The sequence below is a fragment of the Macaca mulatta genome, chromosome 6 (genome assembly GCF_049350105.2).
Source record: "Macaca mulatta isolate MMU2019108-1 chromosome 6, T2T-MMU8v2.0, whole genome shotgun sequence".
Classification (NCBI taxonomy): Eukaryota; Metazoa; Chordata; class Mammalia; order Primates; family Cercopithecidae; genus Macaca; species Macaca mulatta.
The window spans coordinates 155,730,217-155,756,562 of NC_133411.1; the positions used below are offsets into that span (position 1 = coordinate 155,730,217).

Sequence of the window (26,346 nt, forward strand, 5' to 3'; positions counted from 1 at the left end):
GCATTTGGTGGTTATGAAACCTTGACACCTCACCTACTGTGGGAATGACATGTTGAAACCGTTTCTCCATTCTCCGAGGCATTTTTATATTAAGCTCTGGTGAATGAGTAGTAATGAGATGGTCCTTAGAGCATCAGGTGGGCCGTGTCTCTTCTTTTTCTGTCTCTCTCCCCCTGCCCTTCCCCGTCCCATCCTCCTCCCCCACCCCCAGCTGCACAGCTGACATTTATTAATATTGATCCCCTCGTCCCCTAACAATCAATAGCTGGCATCCCCCAAAATCAAATAATATTCAATGTGCAGAGCTGTATTTGTTTTCACATAACACTGCAGGGAAATTAAAGATAACTCATCATGTGAATCAGGTTATCTCTTTATGATTAAGAAGTGACTGCCACTTCCATGCTCATCCTAGGGGTTAGCTAACGTTGTTCTAAAATGTCCTGCGCAAACGCTCTTACTACTTATCCAATTACATTAAACTATGGATTGTCTAATGATTCTTTGGAAAAATATAATTTTATGATACCTTGAATGCTAAGAAGGATACTTGTTATCCATGATAAATTACTTATCTTCTAACAATAGAAATAGTAACATGTATTAAGGGCATACACTGTACTAGACAAGGTCCTAGGTGCTTTACGTACATAATCCATTTCATTCTCATAGTAAGTCCAGGGAGGTAAGTACCATTATTATTACTCATGTTTTATGTAGAGGAGAACAATGACAGTCTGATAGAACGGGTGACTTGACTAAGGTTACAACTAGTTAGTGGCAGAACTGGAATTTAGAATTGTCCTGTCTGAAACAAGAATCAAAAGTCTTAAACACTGCCTTTCTTGGTGAGTTGAATTATATCAAATGACTTTTTTTTTGTTTAGTTATAAATATTTCACTTGTCTCACCTCATCTAGCATCTTTGTTATTCAGGTTATCAAGGATCACAACGCTAATTGGTGCTCTGAATGATAATGACTGCATTTCCCATATGAAAAGTTATACATGTTTATTATTTTTCCAAAAGTTCAGAGTCTTTGGATTGTGTTTTGTTGTTGTTTTTCTCTTTAATTTTAGGTTCTGGGAGTACACATGCAGGTTTGTTACATGAGTAAATTGTGTGTTGCTGAGACTTGATATACGATCCCGTCACCCAAGTAGTGAGGATAGTACCCACTATGTAGCTTTCCAATCCATGCCCTCTTTCCATCCTTTCCTTTCAAGCAGTCCTCAGTGTCTATTTTTCCCCTCTTTTGTGTCCATGTGTATTCAATATTTAGCTCCACTTATATATAAGAACATACAGTATTTGGTTTTCTATTCCTGCATTAGTTGACTTAGGATAATGGCCTCTAGCTGCATCCACATTGCCGCAAAAGACATGATTTCATTCTTTTTATGACTGTATTATTTTCCAGAGTGTAAATGTATCACATTCTTTTAGTCCAGTCCATCACTGATGGACACCTAGGTTGATTCTGGGTCTTTGCTATTGTGAATAGTTCTGTGATGAACAAACAGGTGCATGGATTGTGTTTTAAAAGTGGATTTCAGAAATCATAATGAAAGATAAGCTCAAAGATTTATAAGGATCTATTTTCTCACTTGTAGTTACACTCTAGCAGAAAAATTTTGATGACTTAATAATTCAATTTAATAATAAACAATGTATATTATTTTTTCACTTATATTTTGAGGGAAATATTAAAATATTTCCTCAAAAATACATCAAGAAACATACTGAAATTATGAAATATGGCCAAGTTAAATCAGAAATGTCAGTGAATGTTTTGATTTCTCAATCTACCACTTTATGAGGAAGCACAGAGCCCACTTCAGCAGGTCAGTTGGCCTGGGCCCCACCCTCACAAAGCGTGTTGAATTCTAGCAAACATGTACATCTTTGGTTTGCCACCTGTCCATACTGAACTTGGAGCGGAAAGATCACTGCTTCACACCCCTCCTTTTCCTCAAGTTTCCAAGTCTCAGAGAATTAGAACACTGTATAAAACCTTAGAACTCAGTGTATTCCAGCTCTCGGTCTACTGATAAAGAAACAGAAGCTCAGAAAGGTAGTCACAGGACCTGGGCCATCCAGACCCAGGTTCCAGAGCCAGCCCAACCATCTCCTACTATCCCATGCTTCCTCTCCAGCTTATGCTGTACAGTACAGACATTAGTAAAGGATTCATCATTTGTAAATAAGGCTGACGATGTTCCCTCCTCTCAATGTCGTTAACTAGAAACTACTTTATTGTAAAGAAAACAGATGCTACTAATTCTGCATCAACGACATCTTGGACATTATGCTAATGAGAGCCTAATGATCTGGGTTGGCATCCCAGTTCCACCAGTTTAAGCTGTGGGACCAATTATGAAACTTTCTGAAGCCTGAGTTCCATTATTTGCAAGAAGGAGATGATAACACCACCAACCGCATCGGGTTGTTGGTGATACATATATATATGTAATAATTCATACAATATACCTGACACATAATAAATATTCAATAACTATTACTTTATCTTATCATTTGCTCAATTGTAACAGAAAATTCCCTATAAGGTCTTCAGAGTAATTCTGCCTACTATCCCCTCCTCATTCAGCTGCCAACAAACTTACTGTAGTTGATATGTCACTGGTTACATTTTCCAATGTTTGAAAAAAAATTCTACCTCACTTCTCATCCTGACCACACACATACCCCCCATCTACTTGGAGTATAAACTCCTGGGAAACCACTTACAGTGGACACTTTGGCTGTGGCTCCCCACACTCTTCTCAAGGCTCTTCAATATTGGGATGCATGGCAAGAATTACATTTATTTTCTTACCTCTTTTGTTTAAGGTGCTGAGTCAGATTGAGAGATGGCACTGTCCCACATTGCAACGAACTGGACTCCACTTGTATTTTGTAAAGTTGAGCTGGCCCGGCTCAGCTCCTAGAAGAGTGCTGTTTGCCTGCTTTTTCAGGATGAATACTTTAGCAACTGCTGCTCCTCCTGTGTCTGGACTCAGCTTTCAGGGAGGCAGAGACTTTGAGGTTCTGTGGCTTTGCCTAATGAACGATAACCTGGTCTCTGTCATTTTCAAAATGCAAACATTTGTGGGACTCTGAGACCTGTTCTTTGTAGAAACAAGTCATTGCCAAAGTTCAGAGAGATAGCTACAGTCACAGATGTAGTTTTAGGATATATTGATTAGCTTTCTGGCTAGATCCTTTTAATGTAATGGGCATACTATCTTGATGAAAGAAGTTGACTTTTTGACAATTTGCAGCCATGGAACTTGCCTTCTGCATCAAAATCATTGGAAGATTATGTTCCTCTGAAGTTCCTAATACCTCAGAAAACAGCTCCTGTCCATCTATTCATCTGTTCATTCAACAAATATGTATTGAAGACTTGGTTTAAGGTGTTATGGCAACAACTAGCAGCATCAATAATAATGAGGAATAGTATCCTGGAAGAGTTTAAAATTTAGAAGCAAAAATAATCCACATGACAACTACAGACAGTTCTGACTTAGGGTGATTTGATTTAGGATTTTTCAACTTTACAATGATGCAAAAGTGATACACATTCAGTAGAAAATGTACTTCGAGTATCCATACAATCATTGTTTTCACTTTCAGCACAGTATTCAATAAATTACATGAGCTATTCGAACTTTAAAAGTAGGCTTTGCATGAGATGATTTTGTAGTAGATGAGTTGTAGTCTAATGTAAGTTGTTCTGAGCCCATTTAAAGTAGGCTAGGCTTAGTTATGATTTTCAGTAGATTACGTGTATTAAATGCATTTTTTGACTTAAGATATTTTCAACTTAATGATGGGTTTATTAGGATACAAACCTGTGGTAAGCTGAAGAGCATCTGTATAGTATGTTAGAAAGTTGCATAGGGATGGGAGAAGAAAGATGTGGTTATAAGGTGGCACAGGGAAGTACTAAGACAGCACTGTTCAATAGAAATAAAATGTGAGACATGTATGTGGTTTAAAATGTTCTAGCAGCACATTAAAAAGTAAAAGAAAATTAAGGTAAAATTAATTTTAATAATACATTTTCTCAAACTCAATGTATCCAAAATATCATTTCCACATGTAATCAATATTAAAACATCATTGATGAGATATTTTATATATTTTTTGTACTAAGTCTTCTAAATCTGGTGTGTCTTTTACACTTGCAACACATCTCAAATGAAATAGCAACATTTCACATGCACAAGACTCACATATCTTCTGATGGCTATCTTATCAAATAGCACAGTTCTAAGAAGTTCAAAATGGGAACAATTGCCTCTAAAATTGATGAAGGTAGAGAAGATTGGTATCAGAGAAACTGATTTAGGAGGGACCTGGGGATCTGAGCTGAGTTCTGGGGCATGTTTGTTCCGTAGCATCATGACCTACACGGCAATGTCTTTCTTCTAATACTATTTTATGAGCCCCTGGTAAGTAGGCTCTGTGTTCATACTCCTAACAGTGAGCCCCATATGCCCCTGTCTTATGGTGTTAAAGAAATCTTTATATGTTGAATGAATAAATGAAAGAAGAATTTAAAAAATAGTTACCTACAGCTCGGCAGACCCTGTGTTGGTATTTGCATATAGTCTCTAATACTTATATTGTGATAAACTTTCAAGGAGCTACTAACATCACCATTTTATAAGAGAGAAATGTAAAGTACAGTGTGGTTAGGGGATTTCCCAAGGTTACAGAGTTGGAGGGAAGGAGGGAGGCCAGGCTCATGCCTGTAATGCCAGCACTTTGGGAGGCCAAGGCGGGTGGATCACTTGAGGTCAGGAGTTCAAGACCAGCCTGGCCAATATGGTGGAACCCTGTCTCTACTAAAAATACAAAATTAATTGGGCATGGTGGTGGGTGCCTGTAATCCCAGGTACTTGGGAGGCTGAGGCAGGAGAATCGCTTGAACCTGGGAGTTGGAGATTGCACTAAGCCAAGATTGTGCCACTGCACTCCTGCCTGAGCAACAGAGTGAGCCTCCATCTCAAAAGAAAAAAAAAAAAGAAAAAGAAAGAAAGAAAGAAGGAATGAAGGGAGAAGGAAGGGAGAGAGGAATGGGACAGAGTTACATAATGGGAAGGAGAGCATACAAAAACAAGAATGAGTATAGACTAGACAGAAGGGTGAGCTACAAAGAGAGTTAAGAAGATGATATACTAACGCATTTATGATTAATAAGTACTAATTTGTCCCTCAAATCTTAAATAGTTCCTCATATATTATACCTTGGGCCTCTCTTCCGTTTCTCCTGACAAGGTTTTCTTGAAATAAGAAACAAAAACAAATGACTACCTTCCCAAGGCAAAGGGTATTTTGGGAAGTCAGAAGCAGCATTAGAAGTTTAGCCCAATCTTCCTCACTACAGACTCTTTAACATTTCTGAAAAGTGAATGTCCATCCTCCCTGTGCGAAAATCATCTCCCAAGACAGTCCCTGCCACTCTTTCATAGGCTGAACACTAGAAAATTCATCCACATACTGATTTCCAACCTTCCTTCCTATAACTTCCAGTTAGAAGCTTGTTCTAATTGTGCCTTCCTAAATACTCTTCTTCATTCAGATATCATGTGCCTACTTAGTCTATTTGATCTCGTGGGGGTGGCAGGAAGGCAAACATTACTTATGCAATACTCAAGTCAAATAAATATGGACTCAAACTGAGTCCTAAAATGTATATGCAGCTGGGTGCAGTGACTTACACCTGTAATCCCAGCACTTTGGGAGGCTGAAGCAGGCAAATCACCTGAGATCAGGAGTTCGAGACCAGCCTGGGCAACATGGTGAAACCCTGTCTTCACTAAAAATACAAAATTAGCCGGGCATGGTGGTGTGTGCCTGCAATCCCAGCTACTCGGGAGGCTGGGGCGGGAGAATTGCTTGAGCCTGGGAGACGGAGGTTGCAGTGAGCTGAGATTGCGCCATTGCACTCCAGTCTGGTTGATGAGCAAAACCCCATCTCAAAAAAAAAAAAATAAATAAAAGAAATAAAATGTATATGCAATTTCTAAAAAAATTAAATATCATGTCTTTGTGTCATCTGGGAGGTAAGTGTAAGAAACAGGGCTTGGCCCTATAAAATTTAATATTAATTTAATATTATCTCATTTTTACTTAAGAAATGGACTTGCTAAACCTGCTGACCATCCCAAAAAATCATCAGCAACTTGGAGAGTCAGCTTTACATTACAAACAAGTCTGAAAACTGGAATGATAAAAACATGATGAAGTTCTAACCTGCTGACTTCTTGGCTGTGTTTGGACAGCCGCGACTCCCCTGCCGTCCTAAAGGGGCAGAGAATATAATACAAATAGTGCCACTATTTCTACATTATTCATCCTTCTTTCCAAACATTTATTTTTACTTCCTTAGGGTATGGGGAAGAGCATGTTCTAACACAGTTGTTCTGAGTTGTTGCCAGGAAGTCAAGTGTATCTTTAGCATCATCTCTGGGCAAATAGTACAAACAGAGGAAAATGATGTTTGAGGTCAAATGTTGAAAATTTGAGTCTTGTGTAGCCTGAGCTAAAAGAGCAAAGAGCTAAAATGAAAAGTTAATTATGTTGATTCTGTTTTTTCCTATGAGAATTTCTATTTAGAGGAACAGTGGCAGTGAAAAGAGGATGGGCTTTAAGTACCAACAGCTTTGGGTTCAAATGCAGGCTTATCAATTGCTGCCTGATTGAGTACCCTTGAATATACATAACAAACGTTTAATTAAGTGACTTCTCTGTGCCAGGCACTTTGTTCTTACAGAACTTAAAGTCCAAGTAAGTTACCCCTTGGAATCTTTTTTTTTTTTAAACATCAAAAAGAAAATATAATACTATATGTGGGGCTCTTATAATTAAATGAAATAACATATCTAAAATTATAAAGTCCAGTGCCTAGCATACAGTAGTTGCTTAATAAATCTTAGTTTCTTTTCCTTGTCTTCCAAATAACCAAATTAATCTCTCCTTTGAGTCAAATTGTGATTTAAAAGCACAGCTCTAGTACATAACTAAAAATAAAATCAACAGACAGTTCCATAAATCTAGACACTCCTAAAATACCCAAAGGGGTTTGGAGGTCCATCAGCTGTGACAGGCAGACTTCAAAAAATCAGACTCAGATACTGCCCCATTCAAATAGTTCTCTTTTGACTCCAATTTGTTTTTATACAAAACAAAAATAAACTACTTTTCATTTTAATTATCAGCCAGCAAGTATAGTATATGTAGCACAGAAATCAAAGCTATAAATGATGCTGAAGTATCAGAACTGCTCATTCAAAAACAATCTATTCATTTTCTGTAATGTGTGAGACATTGTGATGGTATTAGAGTAATAAAAGAAAGAAACATGTCCTTAATCTGATGGAGATTACTCTGCAGTAAGGGAGATATAACATATAACTTTAGGGAGGCTAAACAAAGAGATGAAACAAGACAAACATGTATTGAACGTTAGTGGCCAATATGCTGTATTACAACCATTAAATTTTGAACTAGAGTCTCTAATGTAGGGATTCAGGAGAGGTGACAAAGTCAAGGAGGCTTTTTGGGGAAAAAAGTGAAATTTGAGCTGAGACACTTGAAGCTTATGGAGGATTATTCAATGTCTTCTATTATTCCTGTGCACAAAAATCAGATGCACCAAAACTCAAAGCAGAAGCCAGCTATAATAATGCCTTCTCTTTCTGAATGCATGTAGTTCTGCATGAACTACTTCATTATTCACTAGTACAAATTTTACTTGGGTCCCATTTCATCCAAAAGGCAGCATTAACTACTCTTGGTAAAAGGTAACAGGTTTTTATATCTTTGTAGAGATTTTAAAGAAGCTGTTCAGTCCAACTAGCTTCCACTGTCTCACATACACACAAAAGAAATAAAAGAGAAATAAAGGAAGTGAGGGAGAAAATGCACTATTTGCACTTTCTGGTTGTGAAAATTCCTCATTCCAACCTCCCAAACTTCCTTATGGGCAGGACATAATCACAACCCAGACAGTGGATGCTTCCCCTCTTACTACCCAGAAATGGGAGATAAAGAAAATGTGGCACATATACACCATGGAATACTATGCAGCCGTTAGAAAGGATGAGTTCATGTCCTTTGCAGGGACATAGATGAAGCTGGAAACCATCATTCTCAGCAAACTAACACAAGAACAGAAAACCAAACACCGCATGTTCTCACTCATAAGTAGGAGTTGAACAATGAGAACACATGAACACAGCAGGGGAACATCACACACCAGGGCCTGTTGTGAGGTGGGGAGCTAGGGGAGAGATAGCATTAGGAGAAATACCTAATATAGATGATGGGTTGATGGGTGCAGCAAACCACCATGGCACATGTATACCTATGTAACAAACCTGCATGTTCTGCACATGTATTCCAGAATTTAAAGTATAATGAAAAAATTTTTAAAAAGAGAGAGATTTGGTATCAGAAAGCTTTTAAAATTTTAAATTGTACTTGGACTGGGCAAACTTCAGAGGTGAGTCCTCTGAGACAGGGATTCGTCTATATTCCCTAGCCACATCATTGTGAAGCCAAAACAAGCACATTCCATTCTTGGCATGGAATACAACACCCTCCCCTTAAAGTACTGCATATTTATCTTCAGTTAAATTGTGCACATTTGTTCACTCCAACCTTCACCTTCTTCAATCTGAAGTCCTTGATCAGCCACTGAGGAATCAACTTCATGGGAATTCATAATCTAAAATTATATGCCTGTTGTACATTTACAGCTTTCTTCAAATTCTCCCCGGTGGAGAGAAGCCAGAGCTTTAATCAAATTTTCAAGGGGTTCCATGATTCCTTCCCACCCCCACACATCCCCCAAAGTATAAGAGCCTATATTCTAAATCTGCCAGGGTCAACTTGCCATTTATTTCATTTCCAAATAACCATACTCTAACCATAATTCAAGAAAAAGGAAAAAAAATAAGACACACTTGAAAAAAATATCTCTATGCTTTTTTTTCTTCAAGTTCGGGGTACATGTGCAGGATATGCAAGTTTTTTACATAGAAAAACGTGTGCCATGGAGGTTTGTTATACAGATTATTTCATAACCCAGGTATTAAGCTTGGTATCCACTCATTATTTTTCCTGGTCCTCTCTCTAATTTTACCTCTCCTCCTCTGGTAGGCCACAGTGTGTGTTGTTCCTCTCTATGCGTACATGTGTTCTCATCATTTAGCTCTCACTTATAAGTGATAACATGCTGTATTTGGTTTTCTGTTCCTGCATTAGTTTGCTAAGGATAACGGCCTTGTGATCTGGTAATAACAACTAAATACTGTTAGAAGGTTTGTCTCAGAGACAGTCTCAGTAAATTATATTAAAATAATTTTTAAATGAAGATTTTTTTTTTCTGTTCTAATATTTTAAAATTGGCCGAGCGTGGTGGCTTAAGCCTATAATCCCAGCACTTTGGGAGGCCAAGGCGGGTGGGTCACCTGAGGTCGGGAGTTTGAGACTAGCCTGACCAATATGGAGAAACCCCCTCTCTACTAAAAATACAAAATTAGCCAGGTGTGATGGCACATGCCTGTAATCCCAGCTCCTCAGGAGGCTGAGGCAGGAGAATCTCTTGAACCTGGGAGGCAGAGGCTGTGGTGAGCTGAGATAGTGCCATTGCACTCCAGCCTGGGCGACAAGAATGAAACTCCATCTCAAAAAAAACTTTAAAATTATCCAGGTTCCAGGATCAGTGAATAATGATCAATTTGGGTCTTGATTACATCATTTTTTCTTCAATATCTAATGACACGTTGTGAGATTCATTGTATGCCTATTGAACACTATACAAGCTGAAGTACATAAACCCAGTTACTTTGAAGCTTACAATCAAATTGCTTTACCAATAATGTATAATATACAACAACTCCACCCTCTCTTTACCCTGTAGTGATAGAGTAGATAAGGTTTCAAATAGCCCCAAAGGAAACTTATTCCCAATGAGCTTAGACCTTATTTTATACATTGCTAAAAGAGGGGTTTGTAACAGATTGGTGTAGGATTAGAATAGTCACAGGTGTTCTCTCGCACAAGAGAAAAAAGTACAAATTAGATGATATCATCTCAAGGTCTATTTTGGCCACAAACTAACCCTTCACTTCTCAAACCCTCTGTTTATTCTTCTATAACTTGGGAATGGTTCTACTTGCTTCTTTTATCTTACAGAGTTATCATGAGCCTGAGATAATGATTTCAAAAATATACTGAAACATCCAAAATGCCAGACAAATAAAAGGCTGTCTTCTCTCCTAGCTTCCTAGGATTCTTGCTCTTTCTCCACATACACAAACTGTTGGCAGGACCCTCAGCAAGACGTCATCATGCACCTGTGAGCATTCATGTCAGGAACAGCCAACCATTTATCTGGAAAACCAGAAACCACAGAGAGGGCAGAAGACCTGCATGCCCAGCTCCATTCTGTGCAACTTAGTTTTTTGAAAACAAATTTAAGATTCCATTCAGAAAGCACCCTGAACACTGAAAGTATGCAATTCCTTTACAAGGAGCAGCTCAACAAAACCAGCTGGGTTTAACAACCCCCTTTCTTCTTTTCTTCCCAGCACTTTGCATCTATAAATCAGTATGTTGTCATTCCAGAACTTTTACTACCTTATTCTATCTTTCTCTCAATAACCTTGTGAGATTGCAGAACTTTCTTCCAACTTTCGCTTATTGCATTTTTACCTTTAGCCTACACAGTGACCTGAGGTTAAGGCAGTCTTCTTAATCAAGAAGCCCCTTCCCTGAAAGCTCTGTAGATTTCACAGCCCTTAGAATAACATTCCAACTCCATTCCACAGCTTACAAAGTCCATGAGATCCGGCTTTTGTCCATTTCTTTATCTCACACCACTCTCTCCTTCCCTTGCCAGCCTTCAGCCACGCTCACTTTTTGATTCTTTGCATACACAAGTCTCAGGGCTCTTGGACATGCTATTTCTTCTACTTGATCAGCTTTCCCACCAATTCTTGTATGGCTGACTCATTTTCATCCTTTATCTCCCAGCTTATGTCATCTGAACTGAAATCATCTAAAGCCATCTCATCATTGTTATCCAGCATCTCAACCCCTCTTTTGTTTTCATCATAGCATAATTTATGACTATTTCTTTTTTCTTTTTGTTTCTTTTTTTTTTGGAAACGGAGTCTCACTCTGTTGCCCAGGCTGGAGTGCAGTGGCACAATCTTGGCTCACTGCAAGCTCCACTTCCCGGGTTCATGCCATTCTCCTGCCTCAGCCTCCTGAGTAGCTGGGACTACAGGCACCCGCCACCACGCCCCGTTAATTTTTTGTATTTTTAGTAGAGACAGCGTTTCACCGTGTTAGCTAAGACGGTCTCAATCTCCTGACCTCGTGATCCACCTGCCTCGGCCTCCTAAAGTGCTGGAATTACAGGCATGAGCCACCGCGCCTGGCAAATTTATGACTATTTCATTTTCTGTTTCATTCGGGTCTCCTCCATAAATGTGTAAGCTGAAGGACAGACACCGTGTGTGGTCAGCTCATGATTGGAGCTCCAATGTGTGAACCATCACTCGTGCTAACATAGTTGATGCTCCATGACCATACAGTGAGTGCTCGAAAAGTATACATGGAGTAAAATAGGCAATTTGAGTATGTACACTAAATTCTGTTTCCCATGTGCACATACTGGAATAGGAATGTTGATTACCTTGTTTTAAAAAAGAATTCCTCCAGCAAGTATAAATCTAAACTACTTTTGACTAACTTTGGGAACTCCAGACCTGCACTGTGCAACACAGTAGCCACTAACCACGGGCCATTATTGCTCACTTGAAATGACACCAGTCTGAATTCAATGTGCCGTAAGTGTAAAATATACACTGAGTTCTGAAGACAATATGAGAAAAAGAATATAACATCTCATAATTGTCATTTTGATTAGATATTAAAATAATATGTTTGATACATTGGATTAAAACATTAAAATTAATTTTATCTGGCCAAGTGCAGTGACTTGCGACTGTAATCCCAGCACTTTGGGAGGCAGAGGTGGGTGGATTGCTTGAACCCAAGAGTTTGTAACCAGCCTGGGCAACAAGGCAAAACCCATCTCTACAAGAAATACAAAAATTAGCTGGGCATGGTGGCATGTACCTGTAATCCTAGCTACTCAGGAGACTGAGGCAGGAGAGTCACTTAAACCTGGGAGGCGGAGGTTGCAGGGAGCCAAGATCGCGCCACCACACTCCAGCCTGGGCGACAGAGTGAGACTCCATTAAAAAAAAAAAAAAGTTGGGCATGGTGGCTCACGCCTATAATCCCAGCACTCTGGGAGACTAAGACAGATGGGTCATGAAGTCAGGAGTTTGAGACCAGCCTGACCAAGGATGGTGAAACCCCATCTCTACTAAAAATACGAAAATTAGCTAGGCATGGTGGCACATGCCTGTAATCCCAGCTACCCAGGAGGCTGAGGCAGGAGAATCGCTGGAACCAGGGAGGTGGAGGTTGCAGTGAGCCGAGATCATGGCACTGCACTCGAGCCTGGGTGACAGAGAGAGACTCTGTCTCAAAAAAAATTAATTTTATCTGTATTCTTTTTTTTTTTAAAAGTAGCTACTAAAAAATTAAAATTACATATGTGGCTTGTGTTAGATTTCTATTGGAGTGATGCTAGTCTAGAATACTCCTCTATTCCCTCATCATTTCAGAGTTAATCTGATTTTAATGCTTATTAATTTTTCTTAAACTTGCCTATAATGGTATATATTGAGGGTGAAAAATATTTAGAAGTCTCAAAGCCACTGCCTTAAATTCTTATGTTATTCTACAGTATTCTTATCTCACGTAGATCTTAGAACATTGTCCAAGTATCATCAACTATAATACATCAGACTATTGGGTGGGAAAATATCTTCATACAATTTTAGAATCATTATTTACCCTACTGTTCAAATCCTTTAATTCTAATTCCATCTATTAACCATCATTTAGGCCACCGTAATCTCTCAACTGATCTGTACAACTGAAGTAGCTTCCTAACTGGTCTTCCACCTCTATCCCATTGTTTTCCAACAATAGACAGTGTAAAAGTCTTACATGTTGCCTTCTTGCTTGACCTGCCTGTAGTTGTCCACTAACCCCAGAATAAAGTTCAAATCTTCAATTCAGCCTTTAATTCCTGACATAATACAGACTTACTTCCTCCTCTTGCCTACTTCCTCCTCCTCTTAGGCTCCTCACTCCAGTCATTCTGAACTCCACTGTTCTGTAAAGGTGCCATGCTTCTTTTGGTTTTTGGATTTTTTTCCTTTTACAGAACCCATATCCATTACTCTCCTTTTATCTGGTCAACTTCCACTCTATTCTCAGCTTAAGGTTAGAAGTAGCAGGAATGTTTGGTACATAGGTGTCTGCCTTGCAAGGGAAAGCATCTCCTGGCCTCCGGGAACCTACCACGGGGCTTGTGCTCTGTAGGTGGTGGATGTAGAACACAAGCCACATGCCCAAACCTAGTCATGCACTAAGTAGTCTCCACGATTCTCCCACTGAATCCTCACCACAAACCTGTGAGCAGACAGCAGCAGCAGCAGCATTTAAGTACTGTGTGCCAAGACTTGTTCCAAGCACTTCAAATATATTTTCTCAGGCTTCAAGAAAACTCCTTAAGGTAGGTACTTATTATTTTCCTATTATATTATTCTCTTATTATCCCATTCACTGATGGGGAACTAAAGCCCAGATGGATTTAGTAAATCACCCAGCCCCATAGCAGGGGATACGAGCTCCTGTGGCTTGGCTTGGAAGCCTATGTTGACTTGTGCAGGTGTTATCACCATTTTAGAGATGAGGAAATGAAAGCTCAGCAAGTTTAAGGAATTTTCCCAAAGTTGTCAAATCAGGATTTAAAAGACAAGTTAGATGCCACATCATGTTTTTCCCAATAGCTGTCCATACTCCTGTCATTTTACCCGTGTTATAATTGTCTACCAACTTACTGGCTCCCCCCACTAGACTGTATTTTCTTATTCTTTAGGGTTTGTTTTTTTAAAAATCTTAATAGATTTTATTTTTTAAAATAGATTTAGATTGACAGAAAAATGCAACAGATAGTACAGAGAGCTCTTCTATACCTCTTGCAGTTTCTCCTATTGTGAACATCTTATGTTAGTGTGGTACATTTGTATAATTAATGAAGCAATATTGATATGTTATCATTAACCAAAGTCCATAGTTCATTCAGACTTCCTTAGTTTTCTAATGTCCTTTTTCTATTCTAGGATCCTACCCAGGATGGTACATTACACTTAGTTGTCATGGCTCCTCAGGCTCCTTGAGGCTGTGGCAATTTCTCAGACTTACCTTACCTTTGATGATCTTGACAGTTTTGAGGAATAGTAGTGAGGTATACTGTAGGATGCCCCTCCAGTGGAATTTGTTTGACGTTTTTCTCATTATTGAAGAACACAGAGATAAAGTGCCATTTCCATCCTATCACATCAATCAAGGGTATCTACTATCAACATGCATTATGTTCATGTTGGTCTTGATCACCTGGTTGAAGAAATGTTTGTCAGGTTTCTCCATTGTAAAGTTACTCCCCTCTCCTCCAAACTGTACTCTGTACTCTTAGAAAGAAGTCATGATGTACAGCCCCATCCTTAAGGCATAGGGAGCTATGCCAACTTGCTGTCTTCCTCAAAGGTATGTTATTGGAACAATTTATTTGGAGTTCTGCATGGGAGATTTTCTTCTTCTCTCCTATTTATTCAATCATTTACTTATACCAGTATGAATTCATGGATATTGATTTTATACTTTGAGATAGAATTCAATGCTATATTTTATTGTTCAGATTGTTCCACTTTGGCCATTAGGAGCTCTTCCAGTTGATTTCTGTGTCCTTTTGACATAGCTCCATCAACGCAGGCTTTTTTCCTTTTTTTTTTTTTTAAGTGCTTCTTTATTTTCTGGTTCTATAAGAGGCTCCAGACTCATATATTTCCTTTGCTAGTAGTAGCATCAGACATTTCTCCAAGAATTCCTGGTTCCTTTTATTAAATAATGGTTTTAGAAATCAAGATCTGGGTGCTAGTTGCTACTGGGATGCCATCTCTTTTAGGCCCTCTCAGCTGACACAGAAAGAAATATATGTGTGCATACAACCCTATGTATGTCTACATAAATATTTCTGTATGTAGTCACTTGTGTATATATAAAGTTAAGCAGGGGTTCTTGTTGATGTCTCTAACTTTAATTCATTACCACATGTAGCATTCTAACATCCTCCTCTTGCTTATGTGTCAATTCCCACTCCACTAGTGAGAAACGACTGTAAGCTTCTTAAAGGCAGAATTAGTGCTTTAGTCATTGCTGTATCCCAAGTATAGTGCTTGGCACATATAATGTACATGTTGACTTACTATTGAATTTACCCCATAATCTCAATTCTGGAAGGGACTACAGATAAATTTGCAAATGTTACAAAATATGGATTTCAAAGACTAAAATCACAACAATTTATTAGGGCAAACACTACAAGAGGGTGCACTAACAAAGGTCTGATTTAAGTGCTTTTATCCAATCCAGTGAAGGGAAAATGACAGTAATACATCTAAGTCATGCAAAAAAGGATTCAGGCTTCCCTGAAAAGGATTCAAGTGGCATAAAATGGTTTGTTTCTCCACAGCAATTTACATTTATTAAAATAGATAATAGGCATAATCATTGTCAAAACAGAGCTTCTACCCTGTATAATGTCTTAATACATCCTCGAAGTTCCTGACAAACAGGCACAAAGCCATGGCAGATTAGACTCTAAGTGGAGGATCACTCCAATAGCACAGCAGAAAAACCAATCTCACACTTCTAGGAAGGAAAATAAGACCTGAGAACAGCCTTTGAAAGTGGAGGGTAAAGCACAAAGAGAAAGGTGCTAAAGTGATACATCAGCTGGAAGTATAACTGGGCTCTAACGTGACACTCTGCATTAATGATGCTAATTTATGTCTGGGTAAGGTATGTGCATGACATAGAGGAATTTGAAGAGGTCTGTATTATACCACGGAGGAGCTCATCTTGAATCTTTTTCCAGGGTACATGCTTTATGCAGGGACTGCTTCACATGGGCATATATTATGTACATTTTGTGTCAGCTTCATGTGAATAAGGCACGTGTCTCTTTAAATCTATTCTAGACCCTTTCCAATCTATTCTTTGTACTGCAGCCAGAATAGTATTTTTGAAAAGCAAACTTGGTCACTTTCCCCAATCTTCCCCACATTTAAACATTTTAATGGTTTCCTATTACTCTTAAGATAAAAAGTAAAAACGGCTCATATATTTTTGCAAGACTCCGCAAGATGTGACTTCTGCCTAATGTCCACCCTGTGGGAACTGAATCCACACTGGCCACCTTTCACTTCTTTGAACACACACAGTCTCTACTGCTACTACCATAAAGCCCTTGTACATGCAGTTCTCCCTGCCTGGTCATCTTCCCATCCCCTCTTCAACATAGCTAACTCCTATGATGACTTTAGGATTTAGCAATTATTCTTTCACCAGGGAAGCCTTCTCTGTCTGGGTCCAATAATCCTCTTACTACACATTCTCAGAGTACCACTAACTCTTCCTTAAGAGTGCTTGTCACAGATGCAATTGTACATTTATGTTTATTATTCTTTATCAATATATTTCCCCAGAGGGCCTTGTCACTCCATATTCCTGGTACCTAACCCCATACCTGGCACACAATAAGTGCCCGATAAACATCTATCAGGTAAATGACTGAAACATGACCACACAATCTATCCATACCACTGTAAAGACTTTCCAGAATATTAAAATTATCTTTGGATTCAGAAGAATATGTCATTTCACATAATAAATTTGATTGGTCACCCCAAGGATGAGTATAATAAATATCACTGCCAGGCTTTGGTAGTTTCCAAATAAACAGGAGGTCCTTTTTATCATATCGAAATATTACTCAGTATTACATACAAGTGGACATAAGAGGACACGAAGAAACAATCTCATGCAATAAAGGTTCACAATGGTGCCGATCATCTCCTAATTCTGTCCCTAGAGATCTGTTTATCAAGTAATTTTGCTTTATTTCACAATATCCCAAATGCTACTATTGGCTTTCAAGCTCCCACCATTGGGCCTGGATTTCATTCAACATTCAACAAATATATACTGAGCATATTTACCAGATTCCAAGCACTGTGTTAGAACCTGGGATACACACTAGCCAAGAGACAGGTGCTCACCTTCAAGAAGAGAGGATAACCAACATACAAATGAGTAAATAAAATGACTGCTGATTGCTATTAGTGCTAACAAGGAAAGAGATCATGTTCCACATGAGTTCCGTGTTCCATTGCTGTCCCCCTAGTGCTTGGCACATATAATGTACATGTTGACTTACTATTGAATTTACCCCATAATCTCAATTCTGGAAGGGACTACAGATAAATTTGCAAATGTTACAAAATATGGATTTCAAAGACTAAAATCACAACAATTTATTAGGGCAAACAGTACAAGAGGGTACACTAACAAAGTTCTGATTTAAGTGCTTTTATTCAATCTAGTGAAGGGAAAATGACAGTAATACATCTAAGCCATGCAAAAAGGATTCAGGCTTCCTTGAAAAGGATTCAAGTGGCATAAAATGGTTTGTTTCTCCACAGCAATTTACATTTATTAAAATAGATAATAGGCATAATCATTGCTTCATCATGATTTTAAGTGATCCAAATGCCTCACTGGGATAACCTGCATCATTATTGCTTTGTGGTACGAGGTGGATCACAGTCTTTTCTTTTTACTTGATGAAGGATTAAATAATTTTCTGTTTTAATGCCATGGTTTCCTTTAAGAATTGAAATATACTCACTTTCTCAAATTAAATAAGTGTAGGCAAAACACAAGGTATACCCTTTCTAAGGAGTCACTATAATCCCTCAAAATCTCTATTGTCAGCTTTGATGCACCCCAAAAGATCAAAGTGCCTTGCTCTCTAAGATGCATATCTCAACAGAGCAGCTGTTACATTTCAAGAGATTCTTCATTTTTTTTTTTAGTGATAAGCTTACAAGTAGTAGTTAGTGGTACAGGAAATCTTACGACACCTATGGAGAAGTTGTAAATTTTGCAGATGGGGTCAGTACTCTCTGGATAATCATTAAAAGTCTTGAGGTCTAGGAGAGCATTTGGAGCATAATTTGACCTCAATTATGTGTTACATGTTTGCTGAAGAAATGGTGATGCTTTGAGAAAATTAGCTATTTGAAGCATGAGACCAGAGTGGAACTGAAAGAAAAAAATTAAAATTAAAGTGGTTCACTTATCAAAAAGCAAAGCCACAGAGAAAGGGGACCAATAACAGCATCCTCTTCATTCCCTTTTGATTAAGGCTGCAGGCTTATGAGGGGACAGGAAGCTGGGAGAATCTCAAGATAGGAAAATGCAGTCCTCAAATGCCACAGCTTAAGTGGAATGCTCCAGCCTACTGTCTCCAATGGAGAAGAACAATCTACAGATTGACAAAGCCCTCTGTTTACACTCCTGAACAAATAAACTAATTGTGCCTTTGTTTTTAACCTAACAAATCATAGCCTGACTACAGGTCATTAGTTACCATTAATATGTGAAACTGTTTGCATTTCACTAGTATATCTGAATAACAGTCTTGCCTTTCACACTAGCTCAGTCAAGTTTCCAAAAGGAAAGCCCTGTTATCAGGCCATGAGCAGGACTTAAATTAACAATTAGCCTCTGGAATTGAACTATGATGCAGAAGAATTCATTATTTTGATTCATTGTGGTTCCACCTACTGTAGAACCAGTCTTTGCCTTTGTAGTGGAGACATGCTCTTTGTGCCAAAAGATTGTGTGACCACCTCTCTCCAAACATTCTCAACAATTCCCAATGACTGCTAATGTGTTGGCCAGCAACATGGACCTGCTTACAGGACAATTGTACAGACTGTCCTAAGTTCACAATACGATGGCTGATTAGAGTTGAGATAAATGCAGGGAGCACACTGGGAATTATCAGAAACATAGAAGTGACAGGAAAAAGGTCTATTTGGCAAAAAAAAGTGGAGGCAGAGTAGAGAGTATGTATACCTGAGTGAACCTGGTAATCTAGAATTTTTTAAAGTGCAATTGGAGCTTTGGATTATCCGCATTAAGAGGCAAGAGTCTTCAAAGGAATTGGATAATTGCCAAGCCTCCATTTCATTTTGTGCTGAGCAGTCACAGAGGGGCATGGAGTGATTAACAGAGATTAAAGATCTTAGGAATGTTTGAGAACTTTCTAACATAGCAGTTGCCATTTAGGAGCAAACCCATGGTCCATCTTATCTAATGTTCTGTTGCTTCAAAAAATGTCCCCTAGGAAATGCCACTTTTGACTACTAATGTGTTGAGGTCATAGAATTAGAGGCATTGCTAACAAATCAAGAAATGGCAGCCCATATATTGCTGCAATCATTTTTACTTTTTATTCTGGACTAGCTACCAACCACATGATTCATGCCCCAGTTTAAAATGCAGAATGATAGTATAGAGTTCCATGTAGTTTAAAAAGTCCTTTCAATCCATTATCCTGCTCATCTTTTATCAGCTTATGAAAGCTAGATTATGAATAGTATAGTAATAGTGCGAAACACAGGTTCTAAGTTAAACTTGTCTGTTTTCAAATCCTGGCTTTTCTACTGCTAATAAGGTGACTTTGAGCAAGTTTCTTAACCTTTCTGAATTTCTCTTTGCTTATCTGTGAAACAGATAATAATGGTGCCTACCTCAAAAGGTGATTTCAAAACCCTAATTAGGTAACTAATGCATGGAAAAGGCTTAGTACACTACATGGCACATAATAGTGCTCAATACATATTAACTGCTATCATTTTTTTCCCACCAGCGGCAGTATCCACTATGGCCACCATCTCCATCTCCCACAGAATGATAAGGAAAATAAAATATCTAAGATAGACTTTTTCCTAAAGTCACCCAATTACTAAATAACTGAGGTGGGACTAACCGTCGTCTTGACTACCATTCTCCCTGCTTGGAATACTTTTCATTCTTCTTCCCTCCTCCTCAGCCTTCAGGTCTCAGTTTAGCCATCTGCTTCCTCATGAGCCCTTCTTATGTCATTTCACAGTCCCTTGTACTTCCTTCATCAGAGAACCTCTCATTCTGCATTATAATTGCCTGTTGTCCTGCATGTGTCCCCTACTAAACCACAAGTTCTTTAACGGTAGAGACCAGGTCTATATATTAAACTTTTGCATCCCCAGCGCCGAGTACAGCATCAGACACATAGTAAGTGCACAATAAATACTTAATAAGTAAAAGGATGGATGCCAGACTCTTTATTACCAATCTGCTGACACACATTAAATTATTATTTTGCACTGGAACGGATTTTAGAAAAGCAGAGAGAGCCCTACATGGCTTCATGTCTTATACTGCTCTTAAATGATCATAATCTCATGTCAAAATTCAAGGCAATTTTAAAAATACATAATATGTTACATATTTATGGGGTACATGTGATATTTTATTACATGCACAGAATGTATAATGATCAAGTAACAGTACTTGGGTTATCGATCACCTTGAGAATTTATTATTTCTATGTGTTGGGAACATTTCAAATTCTCTCTTCTAGCTTCTTTGAAATATGCAATACATTGTTGCTAACTACAGTCATGTACTCTATCAAACATTAGAATTTATACCTTTTATCTAACCGTATATTTGTATATATTGACCAACCTCTTTTCACCAAGGCTGTCTCAAATTCTAATAGATTCAATTTCTGAAGAAAGTAACTAAACCTGTGAAAATGACACCTTGAAGTGACTCTTAACATTCTATTAAAACACAGTCGTGTGTATACACACACACTCACCTTGTACCTCACACTTATCACTAAGCTGTGCATAATGCTTATATAGTCACCAACCCTCAAAATTTGGAGAAGGGCACTGTCTTTGTACTTTGAAGGGATTTTTTAGAAACATTTGGACTTGATGAGGCACGGTGAAAAGCAGATATTTATCCTGGCTATTCTTCACAAGAAACTCCTGAAATTTGGAATCTGAACTGTCTCTCACAGTTTTTATGTTTTTAGAAAGTTTGAGTCTGATATAACACAAGTCATAAAATTTGACCAAATAACAAAATACTTTTTTCTCCCTCCATCTTGGAGGAGGAATAAGGGGCATAAAAGTTGGAAGCTCCAGGGAAATCTACTCAAAGCTATTCAGTTTCATCTCATTAAAGCAACATCATCAAGGGCAAACCAAAAAAAAACTCAAACCCCAATCAGTATTATATTAAAATGCACTGAAAGTGTTACTTAGTTGGTAGGAATGAAAAAAAAAATCGTACATTGAAATTACAACAGATATAATTCAATTGGACCAGACAGCAAAAGGTAATTTTTCAATAGCAAGGGAAGAGCTGAACTCTACCTCACATCACCAACATTATTTAAAAACAAACCCTGCTCTTTTATTATTTTATATAAAAACATTAAGAAACGTCACCTGCATGGAGTCTATATAAATGTATAATGCTAACATTGCATAGTTCCCTTAGGACACAAATGCCTCACACATCTTTATCCATAGTCTGGTGGAGAATATTCACAAACATATATGCATACACATATGCATACACATACACAATATACATACACATACACACATACCTGCTTTTTGTTTTCTTCCCTTTTTGATCTGTGACCACCTTTTACATTTCATTAGCTCTATGATAAAATATTTATCTAGAGCCTTTTTCCCCCTTCGTTCCTTTTATTAAAGGGAGCTCTTCTCTTCTGAATGTTGTACTCTTTGATCTGTCTCAGGGTTCATACAAACTCTGTTACAAACTCCACCTCTAAAGAGAATCTCTGATGATTCTTTTTCTTAAATCAAAATACAGTTCTTTTGGATTAAATTTTATTTTCCATTACCACAAAACATAGCCAAATGTGGAGGCTGTAAAGCTAAAGCCTCACCACACACTGTATTGAGAAATGAATAAAAAAGCCTAGCAGAAGCCTCCATGCTGCTTCATCCAAATCAAGTGTAACTACTTAGGAGTTAATAATGAAAGGACTTTAGAATATTTGATACAGATGAGAAGTTGTTTTTTCCTACACAGTGATTTCTAGATCTATTTTCTCATTGGAAATTACCCGTTCAGTGATACTTTTATTTTTCGTTATATTCAAAGTAAGGTGCCCATATTGTCTTTCTTTGCCTCTTGACCCCAAAAGCTCTTTTTCTTTGTTTGAGCAGTTAATACATTTACCTTGTTCTCTAGTTTATTCGACAAACCTAATATCAATAAAGCAGGCTCTATTCTTGTTTAGCCAACACTTTCTCTCCTGGTAATTTTATAACCAATGATAATGTATCATCCCCATGTACATTTGGTCAAAATATGCTCTTGTTCTTAAAACAATAAATCAAATTATGCTTCCTATGTACAATAATTATTTTAAAAATGTAAATTAACTTATTTGTGTCCCACGGAACAACTTTTAAGCAATTGGAACTATTTAACACTTCTATACTGCTACTTTATCAAGAAGAGTAGGTATAAATAATAATACGAATACCTTTATTTCCATAGGTGTTTTCATCTGGATAATTCATGCTTCATTATTGTGCCACTATTCTCTGTCTTGGGTTCTCCCTTGGCTCCTGTGACAAACATGGGGTTCAGATCCAGACTCCAGGAGGTAGCGATGCTTCAACTTTTGGTAACATACAGGTGCATTTACACACTCTCTACATACCCCCTACCATCTCTTTGGGAGAGTTTGCTCCTGGCCCGTCAAAATCCAGGCTAACAAGGTAACACAATCAACACTGTAAAAGCTCCCTTGCCTCAGCCCCATCGACCTGAAATGAACTGTTTTCTCGCTTGAGAAGACAGACGTAGAGCCGTGGGTCTCAAAGTGTTGCTCGTGATCATCATCAGCAACAGTAGGATTACCTGGGAAACTGAAAAAATCAAACTCACAGGCCTACAGACCTATTCTAAGCTTGACGGGGTGGAGCCTGGAAGTTTGTCTTTAACAAACACGTCAGGTGGTTCTAATAATGCACGTTAAAGTTTGAAAACAGCTGCTGTATGGCATCTAGGGAGTTTTGAAGAGGCTGTAGTGATTAGGAGGGCTGGCTTCATATAGCCAAAGCGGGGTCCTGTGGACAGGATACTCAGTGTTTAGGGTAAGGTTTTATGGTGCAGGGCTAGGAGCAGTGGGTGAAAGAGAGGATGCTCTGGTGCAGAACAACTTTTATGCAATAGGAACTATTCAGGAGCAGAAGCAAGTCACCTCACTCATTAGAAATAGCCCCCTTTCTCTGAAAGAGTTCAGAAGTTAAGAGGTTATACCCTATGAGAAGCTATGAACAAGGTAATATAAGAAGAAATATTCAAAATAAACATGTAAGATTAAAAAAAAAGGCCTTAATGGAAAGCTTCAACATACCACTAATATAGAAAAAAAGGTTCATAATTAATCCATTATTGTTAATTTTTTAGTATCTTAAAGTTATTATCCTTAAATATCCTGATGGTGCATGGAGCAGATAATGAATTTTATTTTCCTCAATGCTTTATTTCATATTCAGAAAAAGGCAGCAGTTTGTTTAGATTGACACAAGAATCCAACCTAACAGATTATGTTTGTTATTTAAAGGAGATCAAATCACCACCAGCCAGTACTGATACTGGATCAAAGATTAAGGTTAGTGTATTAACTTATTTGTCCTCTGTTTTGTGAACAACTGTCTTTCAACAGTAATATCTTAAGGCATATACATAAGTGTACTAATATTAATGAAAATACAGCCTAATATCATTTAGCAATTACTACCTACTATGTTCCTGGGACTGTCCTGAGCACATTACAGGCACTGTTACTTTTAATACTTACAATAGCCTTATGAGGTTAAGCACTGTTATCTTCATTTCACAGATGAGGCACCTGAGCTTAGCGAGGTTAAATAACTTGCCCAAGAACTAGTAAGTGATGGGGCCAGGATACAAACCCAGTCATCTCCGGAGTCTGTTTTCTTGACTACTTTTTTTCACATTATTCTAAACTCTAGGGTTGGGAGCGTAAAAGTGCACATAGTCCATTGCAAATAATGCTTATGACCACTTAATTCATCTAAAACTACTAAAAACAACCAACTACTCATTGAATGCTTAATCTGTGTCAGGGACTGAACTAGCCATATACAAGTATTATATCACTTAATCCTCACAACAACCATGGAAGGTAGTTACTACTATTGTCTTAGGTTTACATAGGGTTAACTGCAGTAAGAGGATTTAAGTAATGAGCTCATCTTTTTATCAAAGATTTCACTGCTTACATAATAAAATGGAAATGAGGCAAAAAATACACATAATACTCAGTAAATGTTGCTTTTCTGTCCTTATGTTAGTTTCTGGGGATCAGAATCGTGTTGGTGATGATCAATCCATTGTTTTTACCTATTTTCTTGCTGATTCCAAATGGTAGATATCTGTGAGTTAGATATTTGGGCGCAATATACAGCCATGACATAGAACTAAATCCATTGGCTTTTTCTTTATTATCACCAAAACCCTAGCGCTTTAAGGCTTGCACCACTGTCCAGGAATGTGGTTCCAGAGACTCTTCCACTTGGCAAGAGTAACAATGAGTGACTTTAGGAATGAGACACAACCCTGCCTAAGCCCCAAAATCAAAGGTGTAAGGCACACCAAGTTGTTCCACCCAAAGAAACTTGTGCTAAAAATGTTAGTGGTCAATGCCTTACAGAGAGTCAGCAAGCAGATGCACTTTTTTCCAAGACTGTAAGATTTCATCTAGTTAGGAGTTTATTGATTTATCTCATATTCTGATATCACAGAAAGAGCTTGGTTTTATGAATCAGTCTCTAAACCTCAGTCTTCTCTCCACCATAAACTGGCATGTGATCATAGGCAAGTTGATTAACTCCACTGGATCTCAGTTTTCTAACTGAGAAAATGAGAAGAAAGGCAATTTACTCTTTATGTTTGTTGTGCAGAGTAAACAAGAGCTGTGAAAATACTTTGCAGAAATACAAACCCCTCCACAAGTACAAGATGGCATTACCACTTTATATAACTCCTTCCTTGCCTAATATTTAGCTGCTAATGTATCAACCTGTTTGGTGAAGTTGGTTTACTGATGAACTAATTTAAAAGCCAGAGGAAGGGGGAATTCTTTAGAGTTGAAAACTATCAGCAGTGCCAAAGACAAGTGAACTATTTGATCAGTTGTTTTGATGGTTAAGAGAGTAAAATATGACCTGGGTAACCAAATAATCTGCATGTTGCAAACCCCTGTGACATGCAACTTAGAGATCTAACAATCCTGCACATGTACTTCTAAACCCAAAACAAAAATCTTATAAAAAGAAGGAGTCAAGAGCCAGTAAACTTGGCAAACCCCCAGATAAGTTCATGTAGGTATGAAATAGCCTGAGAAACCTTTCTGTGAAAGCAACGAGGAATATCACTAAACTACCATGAAAATGAACAGTACATAAATAGCAGCTCAACAACATGGGCTCAATGTAGCAAAGATGCCTTTGGGTTTCTATTCAAATTTCAAGGTGCCAAGTCTCTTGCTTGTCTACATTAGAGAGTAGAACATGGCCTATCTGTAGATTAAAACATCAGGGAAAGGAGGTAGTATGAAAGACAGTTTTGTGTAAGGAAAAAAGAGAAATTCTATCTGAAGTTTACCTTGGAGAGATGAAGAAAATATGGTATTTAGCACTATTAAGTATTTTTACATCTTATTGGAGAGATTCAACCAAAAGATATAAGAGCAAAGACACAAAAATCAGGAAAACAATTTTTTTTCTGGTGATTTTACCTTTATCTTGGGCTATGGTTTCCTTTCAAGGTATCTAGCAGATTAAAATTGCTTTGTGATGTGACACCACCATTCTGCTTTTCCTTTTATAGCTCTCATCTTGAAATGTTTTATAGGTCCACACAAATAGGTAAAACAAAAGCAATCATGCTATTTTAAGTATACATTCTCCCTGGGCCTATGAAATTTAGAAAAACATATTCACTCTTTCAAGTTGCTAGTTGTGGCTTGAACTGATTGCTTGATTAATCACTCAAACTCTGGCTCTAGACCATCTTAACCATGTTCCCTTTTCAGTATACCAAAAACAGAGGTCATGAGGTTGCTTAGCTCATGAAACCAAGGAAGGAAATCAAGCCTTTGACACAGAAAACACACCACACTTTCTAAAGCC

The 26,346-nt window shown here is 38.0% G+C and overlaps 1 protein-coding gene across 4 annotated transcripts in view; it reads right to left on the minus strand.

Annotated features, from left to right (window-relative positions):
* Positions 1-26,346, minus strand: part of PPP2R2B (protein phosphatase 2 regulatory subunit Bbeta) — a 464,171-nt gene that overhangs the window by 236,687 nt on the left and 201,138 nt on the right. For 2 of the 4 annotated variants that reach the window (XM_015141148.3, XM_077937317.1), the window contains exon 3: positions 22,665-22,749. The exons of the other annotated variants lie outside the window; for them this stretch is intronic. In XM_015141148.3, coding sequence (XP_014996634.1) covers positions 22,665-22,701 — 37 coding nt within the window. In that variant the 5' untranslated portion in view covers positions 22,702-22,749. The remainder of the gene's footprint in view (positions 1-22,664; positions 22,750-26,346) is intronic. 4 annotated transcript variants of the gene reach the window in all.